This window comes from Poecile atricapillus, chromosome 17, assembly GCF_030490865.1.
Source record: "Poecile atricapillus isolate bPoeAtr1 chromosome 17, bPoeAtr1.hap1, whole genome shotgun sequence".
NCBI lineage: Eukaryota > Metazoa > Chordata > Aves > Passeriformes > Paridae > Poecile > Poecile atricapillus.
Window position 1 is genome coordinate 11,060,220 of NC_081265.1, and position 16,909 is coordinate 11,077,128.

Below are 16,909 nucleotides of genomic sequence, written 5' to 3' on the forward strand. Positions count from 1 at the left end.
AAATTGCCCTTCCAGACCCTCACACCTTCAGAGGGGATGGATTCAACCTTGCCCTCAGCCCTGGCACGGGGAATTGTTTGGCATCTGTTGAAAATGGGGCACAACCTTGAGGCAGATGGGTTTCTCTGAGGACTTGGGGCTCTCAAAGCCAGAGGCTGTCCCTGCTGTGTGGAGAGGGCTGTGCCATCCCTGGGGTGGTGTCACATCGAGGTGCTCAACACCCTCATAAAAAGCAAAGCATTTTCCAAACCCTCGACCTCAGCTCTTGTTTTTCTTGGTGTTCTCAAGATGTTCAACAGGGCTCCTGAAAGTCAGGTTATGCTCTCCAGAGCTGTCCCTTGCTCTGTCATCGCGCTCAGCGTGGGTGGCAAGGAGGAGACATCAGAAAAGGTTGCAGAGTTTCTGCTGCCTTGTGGTGGACGAAGCGAGGCCTTTCCCACGGAAAATGCTTCCATAAGCAGTGCCCTGGGAGAGGAGGTTCAGGTTCACATGTGGTCTGTGGCACAGCAGGGAAAACCACCAAAGAGTGCGTTCTGCGGTTTGAAGGTTATGGCAAAGTCTAGGGTGTATTTTATTTTAAATTCCCTCCCTGTTGTGTGCTAGGACGTGAGGGAAGGGATGGTGGGGTTGCTGTGTGGTGCTCCCCTCGAGGACTGAGCTGGTTTTTGAGCTGGGTGTTGCAGAGGTGTCCGTGAGTCACGCTGGGCTCTCACTGCCCTTCTCCTGCCACAAGCGTGACCGAGGTGCTGGGCTGCAATTTCCCTGCTCCTCCACGTGGTACCAGAGCATTCCTCAGTGTTCCTTGCACCAGGCACAGATAAAAGTTCTGCTGCAGAGCCAGTTCCAGGCTTTGGCAGACGAGAGGAGGAGCCTGGGTTGAAGGGGTGAAGCACAGGCCAGGCAGCTCAGCAGTGCTCATGGTGTGCTCGCTCTCACCTTAGGAGAGCTGCTGGCTTCTCTCCAGTGCAGGGGCAGGGCTGGTGGCTCCCTGTGCTCCCAGGGAGCTTCAGCAGCCAGGCACAGCTTTCCTGAGCCCTTTTGAGGGAGCTGCCAAGGCCACGGGGCCGTGGAGCCTCTGCCGAGGTCACAGCGGCTCTGGGGCAGGGCTGGGTGGGCAAAGCCTCTGCTGGGAACTGGCACAAAATGCTGGCCAAATGAGCAGAGAGTGGAGCATTTTAGGATATCTTAGAGAATTATGTGGGTGTATGGCATGTGTGCTGTCCAGGGTGGCCTTGCAGGTGGTTCTGTATCATTGGCAGCTTTAATTTCTTCTTACTCAATTATTTTTGAGCATTTGTGTTCCTTCTAAACAAGAGGCAAAGAATATGTGGGATGGACCCATCTCTGTGCCTTGGAGAGGGGGATACCAGCCCCAGGGTCCCTCTGGGCTGCAGGGGAGGAGGGAATGTCCACCTGGTCACCTGTGCTTGCTGACAGTCAGGAGCATGGGAGCTGTTCAGGAACATGGGAGCAGTGCCCCTGGGAAGTGGTGTTGCTGTTCATGGCATCCCAGATGGATGGATATGGGTTGGTGAGATAAAACCTTTCTCCCCAGCACAGTCTGTAGCAGCCAAGGTTCAGGATGCACCCTGGGCCCTGGAGGAGAGGTTGGATGTGACGGCTGCAGCCACCATTTCCCACCATTTCCCAATGCCCTCATGTCCCCTTGGAGTTTTCTACCATTGCCACAAAGGCACATGGAGCTTTCCTTCCTGTTTGTGTGGCAGCAAGGGGATGGTTCTGCAGCCTTCCGTGGCCACTTGAGGTGGGCTTGTGACCATTGCCAGTGAACCCTGGAGCCATCAAGGGCAGTCCTTTATTAACTCTCCTCCTTCTTTCCCCTTTGATGCAGGAGATGAATTAAAATGCAGCACACCACGTGCACAGAGGACAGGATCTACCACGCTCTGGAAAGGTGTCTCCACGGCCTTAGCAGGGACGCTGTGTCCAGCAGATGGGCTGGTAGGTGACCAACATGGACTTCTCTTTGTGATCCACCTGGGCCTGCATCTCACCCAGCACCCTCTCTGGGCTAGGGGGAGCTGCTGGTGCTGCTGGAGGCCTTTTCCCTTCCAGTGGTCAGAGTCAGAGGTAGCATCCAACCTGCTCATTCCTCCTGGACATTTTGCTGGAATAGGAATCTGTTCCAGGACCCTGAACAGGTCATGTCAGGTCTGAGCCTTGTAAGGACTCAGTAGGGCAGCCGTGCGTGTTGCAGCTGTCCCTGAGGAAGCTGGGGAGAGGAGAAGGCTTTGTTGAGCATGAGGAAAGGCTCCTTTGTGTGATCAGCCAGCTCTTTGTGATGCTTGCGGCCCCCAGGGCAGGGCTGTGATCTCTGCTGCCCTGTCACACACAGCACAGAGGTGTTGTTATCAGTTTAACCCTGGCTCAGGTACTGTGGAGGCCACAAAGAGCGGAGCCTTGCTCAGGGGGCTGTGAAGGGATTGGGGCTGACGTGGTGAGGGCAGAGCAGCAGTGAGCAGAAATAATTTCTGAATGTCATTCTGATCTTTCTGCCTCGTAGCTGTGTCTGTGAGCTGTGATTAAATCACTGCAAAACCCTCTTGTGGATGAAAGAATCTGGGGGCTCTCAGATTCCGATTCCTTTTGGTCTGTGCAGTTCTTTCAACCCTTTCTGCTTTTCTTTTTCCCTACAAGATCAACGAAGAGATGCAGACAGGATCCTACCTGCTGCCAGATCCCAGAGGAATCCCTTTGCCATCCCCTCCCAGCTGCTGCAGCAATGCCGCTTCCATGCTGTAGCATCATCTGGGGGCTTGGTTGGGGCAGTTCTGCCCCAGATTCCCGTGTCCTTTTCCTCTGCTCTGGGAAGCAGGACCTGAAGTGTGACCCACATTCCTGGTTCCTGGAAGTGTGACCTCGTGCTTGGCACGATGACAGCTCGTGGCCAGAGGAGCCCCTGTGGCCAAGCAGGTCATTGTGTGCCCAGAACTCACCTCTCCTGTAATTACCATCAATCAGTTCTCTCCTGTAATTACCATCAATCAGTCCCCGTGTCACTCACAGCCCCTCGGCGCTGCTCTTTGTGTTGGTGAAGCCTTTACACAACGAATCCATCCCTTCTGCAGCTCATTAGCAAAGATTGAGGTGCTCGGGGCTGGGGGCTGTGCTGGGGACAGCTGTGCCGAGTCCCTGTCAGTCCCATCCCAGTGATTTCCCCTGGCTCCCAGGCCCCTTCCTGTGGCTCTCATGGGCCTTGGCAGAAGGACCTGACTTTCCTGGGAGAATTTTGGGCGTTTTGCACCTCAAAAATCTCATCCCAAAGATTTGTGCTCTGCCAGGAATCTGCAGCATGCCCTGGGTGGGTGTTGGTGGCTTTGCTGTGCCCCAGCCTCGGTGCTGCTGCTGGGGACCCCCAGGACCCCCCAGTGCCCCCCCCGAGGGGCTGCAGCCCCCATCCCACCCCATGCAGGAGTGGGAAGCGTTTGGTCACTGTGGTGGCAGGAAAGATTCCAGGAAAGCAGAGCCCAGAGCTGTCCCCTCCTGCCTTTCCAGGGATGTCACACCCTGCCCCAAGTTACAAACGAGAGTTTCATTATCACTGTGGTGTCCAGGACAGTGGGGCCGGCAGTGACCGCGGCCCTGGGAGTGACCGCGGCCCTGGGAGTGACCGCGGCTCAGGGAGTGACAGTGGGGCCAGGAGTGACCGCGGCTCAGGGAGTGACCGCGGCTCAGGGAGTGACAGTGGGGCCAGGAGTGACCGCGGCTCAGGGAGTGACCGCGGCTCAGGGAGTGACAGTGGGGCCAGGAGTGACCGCGGCTCAGGGAGTGACAGTGGGGCCAGGAGTGACCGCGGCTCTGTGTCTCCCCAGCCGGGCTGTGCCTGAACTGCTGGAGCCTGCAGGAGCTGGTGAGCCGGGATGCCAGCAACTACCTCATCCTGGTGGAGAAGATCCTGGGCAAGACCAAAGAGGTGAGGGGGGGCTGCCAGTGGGAGCTGCAGGCTCCGAGGTATCGGCAGATCCGTGGCTTGCTCAGGATGGGCTTTGGCAAAGCTGGGTGGGGGATTTGGGGTCATGAGATCGTGCCGGGGGTTGGGTGGGGCTTTGGGGCTGGTTTTCCCACAGAGATGAGGGAATCTCCTGGGTGTGGTGGGAGCTGGGGGCTGCAGTCTCCAGGGATGTTTTGGGCACTGCTCCTGGCCAGCAGCTCATCCCCATGCCCTCGGGCTGTTCCCACAGGTGCAGGAGAGGTGTGACTACGACCTTGTGACACCCCTGGCTCTGCTCTTCTACTCAGCCGTGCTCTATGTAAGTGCTGAGGCTGCTGCAGCCATCCCAGCCCGGGGCAGGCACCAAAATCAGGGTGGCTTTGGCTGGAACAGCCCAGCCTGCTTTCATCAGTGCATGCAAAAAATAAAGATTCTGTATGAATCTAGAGGGATCAAGCATCCATTGCACAAGCTAGGAGACAAAAAAAAATGAGCTTCAGGGGTCTTGAAGCTGTTGTTTTAAGGCTGGACTAATCAGAAAGAGAGATGGACAATAAAGGGGAATTTTTTTCTTTACCCTTTATAACTGGGCAAAATACACAGGCAACGTGAATGAAAAGGAGCAGAGCCTTGAGCCTTCTCAGGAAATACTTTTTTATTATTATTATTCCCAGCACAATGCATCGTTATCCTGAGGAAATCATTGCTGCCAGATCCTGCACAAGCACAGTCTGTATGGAATTCATCTGTACGGCTTGTGGGGCTTAAAAAGGAATTTATATTTAGGCTTGGGCATGTGAGCCCTGCTTGGGGAGGTTGGGAAGGAGCTTCTTGGAGCTGTGCCCAGGGGGGATCCTGTGGCCCTTCCTTGGGAGGAGATTGGGTGGTGCAGGGGGAACCTCTGCTTTGCTTCTCTCACTTCCAGCCTAAACTCTGGAGTTCTCACACAGCCCTTGGGGTCTTTGCTCTTCTCGAACCTCCTGTCCCTGTTCCCACAGGCTCCTCACTTCCCACCTGGCTCTGACCTGCTCCTGAAAGCTGCCAGTGTCTACCACAGCTTCCTGACATGGCCCGTGCCCTACTGTGACACCTTCCGGGAGCTGCTCACCTTCATCAGCAATGAGCTCAAGGCGCCAGGTGAGTGCTCCTACCCTGCCCTGGTGCCAAACCCAGACCAGCCCTGGAGTTTGTCCCTCTGCTGCTCCTGTCTCATTCATGCTTGGTTCCTGACTCCTGGGAGTGCAGTGCCCATCCCAAACCTCAGCTTTCCCAGGGGCCAGGACCCTGCCCTCCTTCCTCCCTAGGATGGTATTCCCGGGTGGTCCAGAATCCTCTGGAGGAGCAAGGTAGCATGGTGTTTTTGGTGGGTCCCTTGTGTGCAAGGAGCATCCCAGGGTCTCCCAGCTGTGGATCTGAGGCAATTAGCCACATGGGTAGCGATTTCCTGTCTAGCTTTCAGTCTGGAGGGTCTTTTCCCCAGCAGATCACGTGCTGGCTGCTCCCCCCGGCCTGCCTTTGTGTGAGGTGCTCAGTGGGGGGACAACAGTGGGGCCGTTCATGGGCATCAGGGTGGCTGGAGCTTCCAAACCTGCTCTTCCATGGAGATTTCCATAGGGCTGAGGGATTCCCTGGATTGTTCTTTCCAGCCCAGACACTCCTTGTGACCCAGCTCTGGGCACATGCATGGGCAGCACCAGTGCTCCTCTTAATTAAGGACTCCTTGTGGATGTCCTGTGGTTCCCAATGGAGCAGCTCTTCCAATTATTTCTCAAAGCCTTTTTTCCTAATCTCCCTGCCTTTTGGGGGCTTTTGAAGAGCTGTTATCACACAGAGCACATTGCAACCCGTGTTTAATCCTGGGCAGGGTTTGGGAGGCCTGGGAGGGGGATGTGGCTGTGGCTGGGGGTGTTCCCCTCCCCCTCAAACAGGGAAGGTGCTTTGGAGAGCCCTGGGGGATGTGAAATGCAGGCTCTCTGTCAGGGCAGCAATTCCCATGAGATGGGAACCTGGGGATGAGATGAAAGGTGTTTTCAAAGGAAGAAAATGATGGAAAAATCCCAACCTATGCAGTGGAAGCTCTGGACTGGCTGCTTTACCCCCAACACAAATGGCCATGGTCACCAGGCAGGGTCTGGCTGTATCCAGCCTCACCTCAGAGCTGCAGGGCCACAGGGCCCTGAGGACACTCGTGGGACTCCCTCCTGGTCATTTCCTGCTGTGCCTCTGCTCGGGGCTGTGCCTCACACACCTCTGGAAAGCTCTGGTGCTGGGTGGGGGTTGCTGCATCCCATTCTTGCGCCATCCCCAGTGCCCCAGGCTGTGGGAGGGGGGCTTTGGCCCAAAAGCTTTGCCCTCCCACAGCAGAGTGGATTTCCTCCCAGAGGTGCTGTGTGGGAGGTGCTGGCTGTTGCCTTTGGGAATCCCTCTCCAGAAGCAGTGAGGCTGTCCCCTGCTGCTCAGCTGCCAGGACCTTGCAGGCTGCTCTAGGTTTGCTTCATGGCCCCCTGACCTGCTGGGGGGCTGAGGCCCAAGCTTTGTACTGAGATGAGGGTAAAGATTAACAGAGAATGAGCTGCTGTCAATATTTGCCAGCAGTGCAACAGCTTTGATCTGCACCCGGGGGCACTCCTGCAGGAGGGGTCAGTGCTGTGGATCAGGGTGGGCCCCCCGTGGGTGCTGAGCTAGGTGGGATTTGGCTCCCTGCATGGATAAGGGCTGGATCATGCTGATGCCATAAAGCTTTCCCAAGCTGTGCCACTGTGCTGCTCTCTGGGGTGATAGGGCCCTGCTGTTGGCACCCAGCACACATCCATGGGAGGTCACCCAGTGTCCTGGGGACAGTCCCAGGAGGGCACCCAGGCTGTGGCTGCCCACACCACCTCCTCTCCTGCTGCATCAGTCCGGGCTCCATCCCTGCAGGAGAGGAGGTGGTGCTGACTTGCTGGCTCTGTGTGGCCGGGGGGCTAAAGTGAGGGGGAGCAGCTGCTAAATGTCATCCATGGAATTCCCATCCCATACCAGCAGTGGGGCAGCAGGGACTGGGGCTGGAGCAGTTCTCCCATCCCATCCTGTGGGTGATTTCCCATCACTCTGGGTTTTCACCCTTCACATCCCGAGTTCTCTTGCTCCTGGCCTGGCCCCTCACAGTGGCTGTGCCTTGTCCCAGAGGACTCTTCATGCTGCCATTCCTGCTCCAGGCAGGGCTCTGCCAGCTCAGTGCTGCCCTGGGGGGCAGAGCCAGCTCGGTGCTGCTGGGCAGAGCAGCCCACAGGTGTTCTGTGCCTCACAGCCCTGCTCTCCCCCAGGGATCACGTTCCAGAGGCTGGTGAGGACGGAGCAGGGGCTGCCTGTTAAGAACTACCAGAGCTCCACAGTGTAAGTGTGGCCATGGGCACTGCTGGGGGCTCCCTGGGGCATCCCCATGGCTTGGCACTGCTGCAGCATCTCCCAGGGGCCAGGGAGGAGGGCTGGGAAGCCGGGCTGAGCTGTGGGAAGGGTGATGAGAATGGCTGGGGCATTTCCAGAGCCTTGGGACAGGGTCTTTGGGCTCCCCATGCCAGTGACCCTGCAGGGCTGCAGATATTGGGGAAGGCAAAGTCTCCTCCCCAAGGTGCTGCTGATCTCAGCAGATACTGGAGAGCAGCTGGGAAATGCTGTGATCCATGATTTTGGGAGCCAGGAGCGAATCCATTCCAGCCCCAGTGCAGCAAGGAGTGAAAGCCCTGCAGCTCTGAGCAGTCAGACTTTGCACCTTATTCCATGGCTGAACCTTTCCCTGCCAATCCTCATTTGTAAATAGGGAAACGAGGCTGGGACACAGACCCATGCCCTCCTCAGAGTCTCTCCTCAGAGCTGCACCTTCAGGAGGGAAATGTTTCGAGTTCACTCATGTGCTGTGAGGCCAAGTGGCTGCTGGGCTGAAGCTCTGGTTGGGTTCAGTGTCCTGGCCTGACTGGTGTCCCTGTCCCCAGGACGGTGCTGCTGCTGAATCGCTCAGAGGTCCAGAGCGAGTTCCTGTCCATCGCTGAGAAGCTGAGCTCCAGTGAGCCCCCCCAGCACTCCACGCTGGTGCTGCTCCTCCAGCACCTCTACCAGGCCAACTTCGGCACCTGCTGTGACCTGGACAGGCTGCAGCACCTGCTCAAGGTGGGCTGGGGCAGCACCCGCCCCGGGGTGCTGTGGAAGCAGTGCACTTGGCTGCTGGATTTCCTACCCAACATGGGACTGGCTTGGCAAAGAGTTTTGGTGATGCTTCTTGGAGGAAAAATGCACATTTTTCCCTTCTCAGGTTAGACCTGAGGTCTGAAGTGTTTTGTGAAGTGTGCGCAGAGGGCTCACTCCCCTTTTACCCTGTTGTTCCTTTCCCATCCCAAAGTGGAGAGAGGAAGTGCCCTCAGATCGGAAAATCAGCAAATGTTTGTTTGACCAGACAAACACTTGGGGGAGAGGCAAAAAAATAATGAAGGAAATGCCTGGGGTGTTTTCAAAGTAATTTTTATTTTAATTGGAAAAGTTTGGGGAGGACTTGAGGGCGGTGGGGGCAGTGGAGGGGAGAGGGTTACCCTGTTAGTGATGCTGCCCGTGTGTTACCTCAGTGGAGGGACCCCCTGAACGTCTCCCCTGGCTCTGCTCCACAGTCCAAGCCCCTGGAGGAGCTCTCGGAGCTCTACGCCAGTGCTGCCGATGCACAGGAGGCGGCGGCCGCCAGCAGTGACCCTGCGCTGGCCCGGGAGCGGCTCCAGGCCATGCTGCGTGACATCGCCAGGGCTGCCTCCCTTCCTGCCATTGCAGGTGAGCATCCCCCATCCCTCTCTTCCCTGGGGTTTTCTGCCGGCACAGCCCCTGCAGCAGCAGCAGGGAGCGGTTTTGCGGAGTCTCAGCCGAGTGCAAGGACTGCGCTAAAAAAGCACCAACCCAGGTCCTGTTTAATAACCACACCATGAGCCACAGATGGTTTCATTAAACAGCCACAACAGGAGTTGTCCAGCCTCCAAACAATTTAAGGGTGAGATGAAAGATTAAGTCAGAAACCCACGGTAGCTGTGACACCTGGCGGCTGTGCAGGTGTGAAGTGTCCCCTTGTCCCAGTTGCACAGGACTGCCCGGAGCTAAGGACTGCAGCATCAGGCCTGGGCTGCCCAGAACGTGCAGGGGGTGGGTGGCACCTCCCAGGCCAGGAGAGCTGGCAGGAGTGGCACAGAGGGACCATGCAAACCAGCTGCTGTCCCTCCTCTCTCCCCAGGCGAGGCCCAGCCCCGCAAGCTGCAGCCCATCCCTGTCCCCCCTGCTCGCTGCTACACCTACAGCTGGGACCAGGACACCTTTGGTGAGTCGGAGCCTTTGCTGAGCTCTCAGCCAGGCCCAACAGCTTTGGACAAGTAAAAGGATCCCCTTGTGCTGAGCTGGTGCCTCCAGCTTCCCTATTCCTGGAAGGACCTCGTGTGTTCTTGGGAAGGCTCCGTGTTCCTTCCCTGCTGGCCCCAGCGAGCGGGAGCAGAGCTCTGGCCCAGGCTTTGTGCTGAAGGCCAGCCCTGACAGGGAGCCAGGGTGGGTCACAATGGGGTTTGATCAGCCAGAGGCTTGGCTTTGCTCCTGCCCTCTGGTTAAACCTGGAGCAGACGTGAGGATGTGGTGAAAGCTGGGGGGGAAGGAAGCAAAAGCCCAGCTGGAGTTTGGCTTTTGAGAACCTTGAGCAGAGAAACACAATTTCCTTGGCATTGTAATGAAGGCTTTTGTGGAAATCCAAAAACATTGAGGAGGATGTTTCCAGCTCCTTGCTTGACACCAGGGTGGAGGAGAGCCTTGGCCATGAGTGGCAGTGGTGTCTGGGGTCACCATGTTTGCAGTGGCTCTACTGGAGCCTGTGGCAGACACCTTCTCCCTCTGCTTGTTTTCAGACATCCTCAACGATGTCCTCAGCAAGGAGTGCAGCATCGCTGAGCCCCTGGCCTCAGAGAATGAGGAGGAGGATGAAGATGAGGAGGATGTGGAGACTGACGGCGGCTCCCCCGAGCAGGACTCGCTGCTGTCCCCGCTCTGTGCCATCTCCAGTGACTCCGTGTACTCCGTGCTGTCCGAGGAGAGCTCCAAGCCATCGCAGGTGTCCCTCTTCGCCTCCTCCAGGGAGTCCATCTCGGAGCTGACGGTGGTCTCCAGGAAGTCCCTGAAGTCATTTGTGTCCAGCCTGAAGGACTGCATGGACAGCGGCTACGCCGAGGACAGTGACGAGAGCTCTCTGGACACGGTGGCCAGGACGGACAGGCCGCTCCCCAGGCAGCGGCAGTCACTGACCAACAGGCTCTACAAGCTGTTCAAGAGCAAGAGCCAGCAGCTGGTGCAGCGCCGGGAGCCGTGCCCGGGGCCGTGCTCGCTGTCGCTGCGGCGCGCCGAGAGCCTGTGCGCGTCCCCGGCCAGGCCGCGCGTCCCTGCGCGCTCGCGCCGCGCGCTCTCGCTGCCGCAGCACGGCCCGGGCTGGTGCGGGCCCGCCGCGCTCGCCTCTCGGCCCCTTGGGCTCCCCCGCCGCCCCTTCCTCAGCTGTGATGAGGAGGCCAAGGCGGGCACGCTGCGCGTGGTGGTGTTCGGCTCGGACCGCATCTCGGGCAAGGTGGCCCGCGCCTACCGCGACCTCAGGTGAGCCGGGCTGGGGGCGGCCGCCGGTGCCTCGCCCTGCCCGGACACCCTGCTCAGCCACCTCTCTGCCTCCCCAGGCTCAAGGAGAGCTCCTGCCCCTCGCTGACACGGTACTTCAGGCTGCTGTTTTTCTACATCCCCGTGAAGAGGAGCTGTGCGGCTCCATCCACCCCGCAGATGCATCATCACCCCTCGCTGGCCCTGGGGGACCCCCTGCCCCGGGCACTGGTGGGTGTCCCCTCCCCGCGGTGCCACCAGGGCTCTGCTTGGCCTGGGGCTGCTGTTCTTGGCCGAGGGGACCCTCGGGGTGACCACGGTGTCCGGTTTCAGGACCCCTCCCTGGCTGGGATGGAGGGCAGCACCAACGACATCTCGCACTACATCGGCCTGCTGGACCCCTGGTATGAGCGCAACGTCCTGGGGCTGATGAACCTGCCCATGGACGTCCTGTGCCAGGTGCGTGTGTGCCCCTTCCTCGGGGAACTGAGCAGCTGTTGGGAGAACCTTCTGCCATGCCACGTGGGTGCAGGATGGAGATGGGACTCCTGGTTCCCATCCCGTGGGGTGGGCAGCTGTGGCTGGAGGTACCACCTACCCCATCACGTTTCTGACTCATTCTGCCACCCCAGTGTGCCAAGCCTGAGGCTGAGCCCCAGGAGGACTCCCAGGAGCAGCTGCCCATCTTGGCAGACATGATCCTCTACTACTGCCGCTTCGCCACACGCCCCGTGCTGCTGCAGCTCTACCAGACCGAGGTGGGCAAGGGCTCAGCCCAGCCTGGTGAGGGAAAGGAGGGGTGGCTCTGCCTGTGGGGTACAGGGGTGTGGCACAAGTTCTGCTGCGGCAGAGCTCAGTCCCCTTCATCCCTGGGGTGTCTGTGGTGCCCTGGCTGGTGCTCCTGGCTCAGGGACTGAGAGCAGCTCCTGCCCGGACCATGAAGTCCCACTAGCAGTTTTCCACTCTAGCACTGTTCCCCATGCACAAAGCAGTACCTGACAGTGCTGCCAGGTTTTCCACACTGCTGGAATCTCTCCAGAGCTCTGCTTTCCAAACCAAGCCCCTCCATGAGGCGAGTTTTCCACACCCCACTGTGTGCCTGGGGCAGGTGTGCAGGGGAGGATTGAATTTGGGGCTGTGGCTGGGGACCACCTGCTGCAGGGCTTGGTGAACAGAGCTCACAGGATTTGTGCTTCCAAAGCAATTCCCAGATCCTGCTATTGGCTCACTGTGGGTTTTTTCCCAGTGGTCTGTGGAGTTTTAGGTGAAAAAAAGAGGTTTGGGTTGTTTTGGGAATCTGTCCAAACAGTCTGAAGTCCAGCTAAAGGCAGGTGCCACCCCAAGCAGCTGCTGAAAGGTGCTTTGAAAATGTGGAAGGATTTTCCCAGACAGACCCATTTCCTAAGGACTGAGAGGGGTGAAGGCTGCCTGGCCTGGCTGGTCCTCTGACCCCCACCTGTCCCCTCTTGTCCCCCTGGCAGCTCACCTTCATTGGGGGGGAGAAGAGGACCGAGGTCTTCATCCACTCGCTGGAGCTGGGGCACTCGGCAGCCACGAGGGCCATCAAGGCCTCAGGTCTGTAGCTGCTTCTGCACCCCCACCTGCCCTGGGGGTCTGGGGGCTGTGAGGGATGGGAAGGGGGACTGGGGGAACCTGGGCTGCAGGAGGTGTGTGAGCCAGGCAGAGCGAGGATCCAGACAGCTCTTCACTGGTTTGGGAGAGAAACATTCCAGTTTTGTATTCTCTCCAGGAGGGAAACCATGGCAATGTTTGATTGTTTGTGCTGCTCTTAGCTCTGGAATGCATTTACAGTAAAACACCTCCAAGCCCATTTCCTTCCTCTCATCAGCACCTGCCAAATGCAGCTCTTTATCTTTCCTTTTTACAGCTTTCTCTTTGTGCTTTGTTCAAAAGTGTCATTGATAAAATCCCTCTTTTCATCTCCTTATTCTACTGGGAAAAGTCAGGTTTGTGTGTGTGCTTGGAGCCTTCTACGTGTAATTTTTTGCACTTTTATGCTATGAATTGATGACATTAGCGATATTCAGAGAGCAGAAGCAGCGGCAGAAACATCTGGCTGCAGTTCCTCCGGGTGCCCAGGATGGGCTGCTCTGGTGAAGTGCAGCTCGCACAGACACCTCATGGCCAGTCCCCAGTACCTGCCCCTGATCCAGTTCGTGCCTTTAACCAACGCCTTTGCTGTGAGCTCCACTTGTCCTTCGATGGAGAGCCCATAAAATCCCCCCTGTGAGGTGTCCCCACCCTGCTCCCCCCAGGGCAGGCTCTTCCCTCCGTGAAAGTGCCAGTGCTGAATCCCATGTTTTCGTCTTGGCTTGTCTGGCACCTCTTCACAGCTGCAAAAAATTATCCAGGGGAGAAAGCAGAGTTAGAAAGTGTCAAGCCCAGTGTTTCAGGGCTAATTTAATGTGGGCAGTAATCTGCCTGAGCAAACAGGAGCTGGCTGTGGCTTTTATTGCTCTGTGTTTCCACTCTGCACTGGCTCAGCCAGAGCCACTTTCAGTTCCGCTGAGTGGTTTTGTAATTCCTCTCTGGATTCTTTGCTTTCTGCAGCTTTTAAGCCACCTTTTCTCTTTTTTTGTGCTCAGCGAGCCCTTTTCCCCTTCTGCAGGTCCTGGATGTGCTGCTGTATCAGCAGCCAGGGAAGGCTGGGGATAAAAAGCCCCTGTGTGACATTTGCTCCTTGTTTCCTGCAGGTCCAGGCAGCAAAAGGCTGGGAATAGATGGAGACAGGGAAGCAATCCCACTGACACTACAGATTGCATACAGCAAGGTCTGTGCTGGCACTTCTGGGGCACCTCCAGTGCTGGGGACAGCTCTGGGATGCTCATGGCAAGGAACTGAGGGACTGGAGTGTGTCCAGGAAAAGGGAAGGGGTTGGAGCCCCAGGAGGGGCTGAGGGAGCTGGGAAAGGGGCTCAGCCTGGAGAAAAGGAGGCTCAGGGGACCCTTCTGGCTCTGCACAAGTCCCTGCCAGGAGGGGACAGCCGTGGGGTCGGGCTCTGCTCCCAGGGAACAGGGACAGGAGGAGAGGGAACGGCCTCAGGCTGGGCCAGAGGAAGTTTAGATTGGACATGAGAGAATATTTCTTCATAGAAGGGGTTTTCCAGCCCTGGCACAGCTGCCAGGGCAGTGGTGGAGTCACCATCCCTGGGAGTGCTTAAAAGATGTAAGATTGTTTCTTAAGGACTTGGCAGGGTTAGATTTAGGGTTGGACTTGACCTTAAAGGTCTTTTCCAAGCTGAATGGTTGTGTGTTTCTCTCCCCTGCGCTCTGGCTGGTCCCTGCAGACAGCTGCCAGTGGCAGGAGTCACTGGAATGATGTGGAGAAGGTCTGCACATCCGTCAACCTCAGCAAGGCCTGCAGGAAGCACGAGGAGCTCGGTGGGTGCAGGGTCCCGGGAGGCACTGGGGCAGTGAGGGAGTGCTGTGGGGCTCCTGGCTGGAGCAAATGAGGGAGGTGAGAACACAGGAGACACGTGGGAGTCTCCTGATGTTCCCTCAGCTGTGCTGTAGTCCTTGGGTGCCAATTTGCAGCACCACATCAAGGACAAAGGACATGTCCCACTGTCCCAAAACTTCCAGCTGGAAAACCATTCACTAGGGATGGGGCTGGGGTGGCTTGAACACCAGGATGGTCACTGGAGAGTGATGCTTTCCAGAACAGCCCTTATTTAGCAAGGAAGACCAACAGGTGAAATGCTGAAATGGAGCAGGACCAAGGTGCTGGTCCTGCATACACAGCAGCCCTGCCTCGTGTGCCTGTCTCAGCACACCCTTCCTGCAGCCCAGACACAGCTCCCTGCCACCTGCCTCGGCCTCAGAAACCTTTTTTCTAATCAAGTTTCCAATTAATCAAGCTTTGAGCCTTTGAAAAGCTCCAAGGCTCTTGGTCCGTGTGTGTATTTGGCTTGTTCTTGTTTAAGAGCTGCTGGTTTGGCCATCAGACATATCTGCTTCTGAGGAGGCTGAGGGGGTTTAGGTCCTTTTTCCTGGTGTGGCCGGTGCCTGGCAGGTGTTTGTCAGCAGGATAATCAGGGGAATCCTGTTGTACCAAACAGGAGACATCTCCACAAGCTCTGACAAGCTCCACACTGTCCCTCCCCATCTGTGGAGCCATGCAGCCAATCCTGGGAGAAAAACGTCAGGAGTGGGTTTCTCACTCCCTTCTAAATGTTGAGTTGGATGTTCCTGCTCTGGTCCAGGGCTTGCATCAGGGGTGCCCTCAGCTCCTGTCTGGGGAGAAACCTCTCTGTGAGTCTCTGTCCTTCCAAGAGGAATCTGATCCCCTTGGCTCCGGTGGTTTTCCCGTTCAGCAGTTTGACCACAGGATGTCACTGTAATTCCAGGCACGAGAAGGCATCTCCAGCTGGGCTCAGGAGAGTCAGCCTTTCCTCCCTCGAGGTGATGGGCAAAGGGTTTTCTCCTGTTTGCAGCCCAAGGCAGTTAAATGTTCTCTCCTGCTGTTTGGAAAGCAGCTGGAATTACAGAGGACATTCAGCAGGAGGGGAGGAAAGCTGGGACTGCACTGCATTCCCCCAGCAGTGGGTTCCTGCTGCAGCTCCAGCTCTGGGATGCTTTGAGGGGTGCAGGGTCCTGGGTTCCCAGCAGAGCCCCAGGTCACGGCAGTTTCCTTCTCTTGCAGCCTCGAAGACAGAATGTCTCAACTTAACCATGACTGAGGTGGTCAAGAGGCAGAATTCCAAATCCAAGAAAAGTTTCAATCAGGTAACCCCAGTTCTGGAGCTTTTACATCTGGGAGATGGGGTTGGCCTGGCCTAGCTGGGAGGGGAGCAGGGGGTGAGAGAGCAGCTCCTGGGGGATCCCTCTGCTGCTGCCCCCGGCCCCCCTGCCCAGCCCAGAGATTGTGCTGAGGCAGCAGCTCCCTCACTGCAGCCTTTCCTCTCAGCAGATCAGCATGTCCCAGATCAAAGTGGACAAGGTCCAGATCATTGGGGTCCAGTCCTCCTTTGCCGTGTGCCTGGACCAGGATGAGCAGAAGATCCTGCAGAGTGTGACCAGGTGGGAACTGCAGCCAGAGCTCCTGGGATGGGGCATCCTCACCTGTCCCTGAGCTGTGGGTGGGAATGTGGTCCTGGCCTCGTGAGGAACCTGGGCCCCAAGCTCTGTGCTCAGCTTGGATGGATGCTCCTGCTCAGATCCCAGCAGGAGTTCACCTTCAGGAAGTTCCACAGTCTAAAGGGTGGTGCCCTGACAACTCTTCAACCCCAAAGACTCCTCTTCCAGCAGGAGCAGTCATGAGCCAGAGGTTATGGGAGATAAAGGAGGTGTTGGGAGAGCTCAGGGTGTGTGAGGAGACCCTTCACCTTCTAAACCTTCTTTGGATGCCTCCTTTGGCATCCCCACTGCAAAGGGAACTCGTGATCCTCGTGGGAGATTCTGGGCTAAAGCAGGAAGTGTTCATGGGGCTGTTCACCCATCAGTGCTGTCCCCAGGACGCCAGCCTGGCTCCCCAGGTGACAGGGTTTCCATGAGCACAAGAAATCAATCCATGGTTTTGACCCATTGGTTTTAAAAATGTACAAACATTGTAATTCCACCCTCAGATTGAGCAGAACTCTGCAAAGTGAAGCTGCCTCCAGCAGAAAAATATATGGGATCTTTTTTCTTAAATAACCCCAAAGAGAAGCATTTAACTAATTAATTGTGAAACTCAGGGGGCTGGTGGAGTTCATGAAATGCTAAAGGAGCTCCTTCCCTTTTCTCCAAACTTGGGGGATGCAGAGGTTCTTATTTTCCCTAGTGAATTTCTACAAATGCCCTGGATCTGTGATGCTGCTTGAGGTCCCAGCCTAAGCCAGCTGAAAGTCCTGAACTCTCAGTGCTCAGGCTCCAGTCCTGTTAAGGATTGGGCTGATTCCCACTGGATTTCCAGCCCCATTCCCATTCCAGCTGGGTTTGCAGCCCCATTCCCATTCCAGCTGGGTTTGCAGCCCCATTCCCATTCCTGCTGGGTTTGCAGCCCTGTTCCCCATTCCCGTTCCTGCTGGGTTTGCAGCCCTATTCCCATTCCCATTCCAGCTGGGTTTGCAGCCCTGTTCCTATTCCCATTCCCATTCCAGCTGGGTTTGCAGCCCTATTCCCATTCCAGCTGGGTTTGCAGCCCTATTCCCATTCCAGCTGGGTTTGCAGCCCTGTTCCCCATTCCCATTCCAGCTGGGTTTGCAGCCCCATTCCCATTCCAGCTGGGTTTGCAGCCCCATTCCCATTCCAGCTGGGTTTGCAGCCCCATTCCCATTCCTGCTGGGTTTGCAGCCCTGTTCCCCATTCCCATTCCAGCTGGGTTTGCAGC

General features: G+C 57.0%; 1 protein-coding gene across 2 annotated transcripts in view; it reads left to right on the forward strand.

Moving 5' to 3' along the window:
• PIK3R5 (phosphoinositide-3-kinase regulatory subunit 5) overlaps positions 1–16,909 on the forward strand; it is a 39,564-nt gene that overhangs the window by 19,734 nt on the left and 2,921 nt on the right. The window contains exons 2-18 of one of the 2 annotated variants that reach the window (XM_058852655.1): positions 1,853–1,962; positions 3,834–3,934; positions 4,203–4,271; positions 4,951–5,089; positions 7,258–7,327; positions 7,924–8,098; positions 8,590–8,743; positions 9,195–9,278; positions 9,850–10,582; positions 10,660–10,810; positions 10,913–11,038; positions 11,212–11,337; positions 12,061–12,154; positions 13,294–13,370; positions 13,887–13,980; positions 15,242–15,324; positions 15,506–15,618. In XM_058852655.1, coding sequence (XP_058708638.1) covers positions 1,866–1,962; positions 3,834–3,934; positions 4,203–4,271; positions 4,951–5,089; positions 7,258–7,327; positions 7,924–8,098; positions 8,590–8,743; positions 9,195–9,278; positions 9,850–10,582; positions 10,660–10,810; positions 10,913–11,038; positions 11,212–11,337; positions 12,061–12,154; positions 13,294–13,370; positions 13,887–13,980; positions 15,242–15,324; positions 15,506–15,618 — 2,486 coding nt within the window. In that variant the 5' untranslated portion in view covers positions 1,853–1,865. The remainder of the gene's footprint in view (positions 1–1,852; positions 1,963–3,833; positions 3,935–4,202; positions 4,272–4,950; positions 5,090–7,257; positions 7,328–7,923; positions 8,099–8,589; positions 8,744–9,194; positions 9,279–9,849; positions 10,583–10,659; positions 10,811–10,912; positions 11,039–11,211; positions 11,338–12,060; positions 12,155–13,293; positions 13,371–13,886; positions 13,981–15,241; positions 15,325–15,505; positions 15,619–16,909) is intronic. The other variant, XM_058852656.1, reaches the window with a different exon arrangement.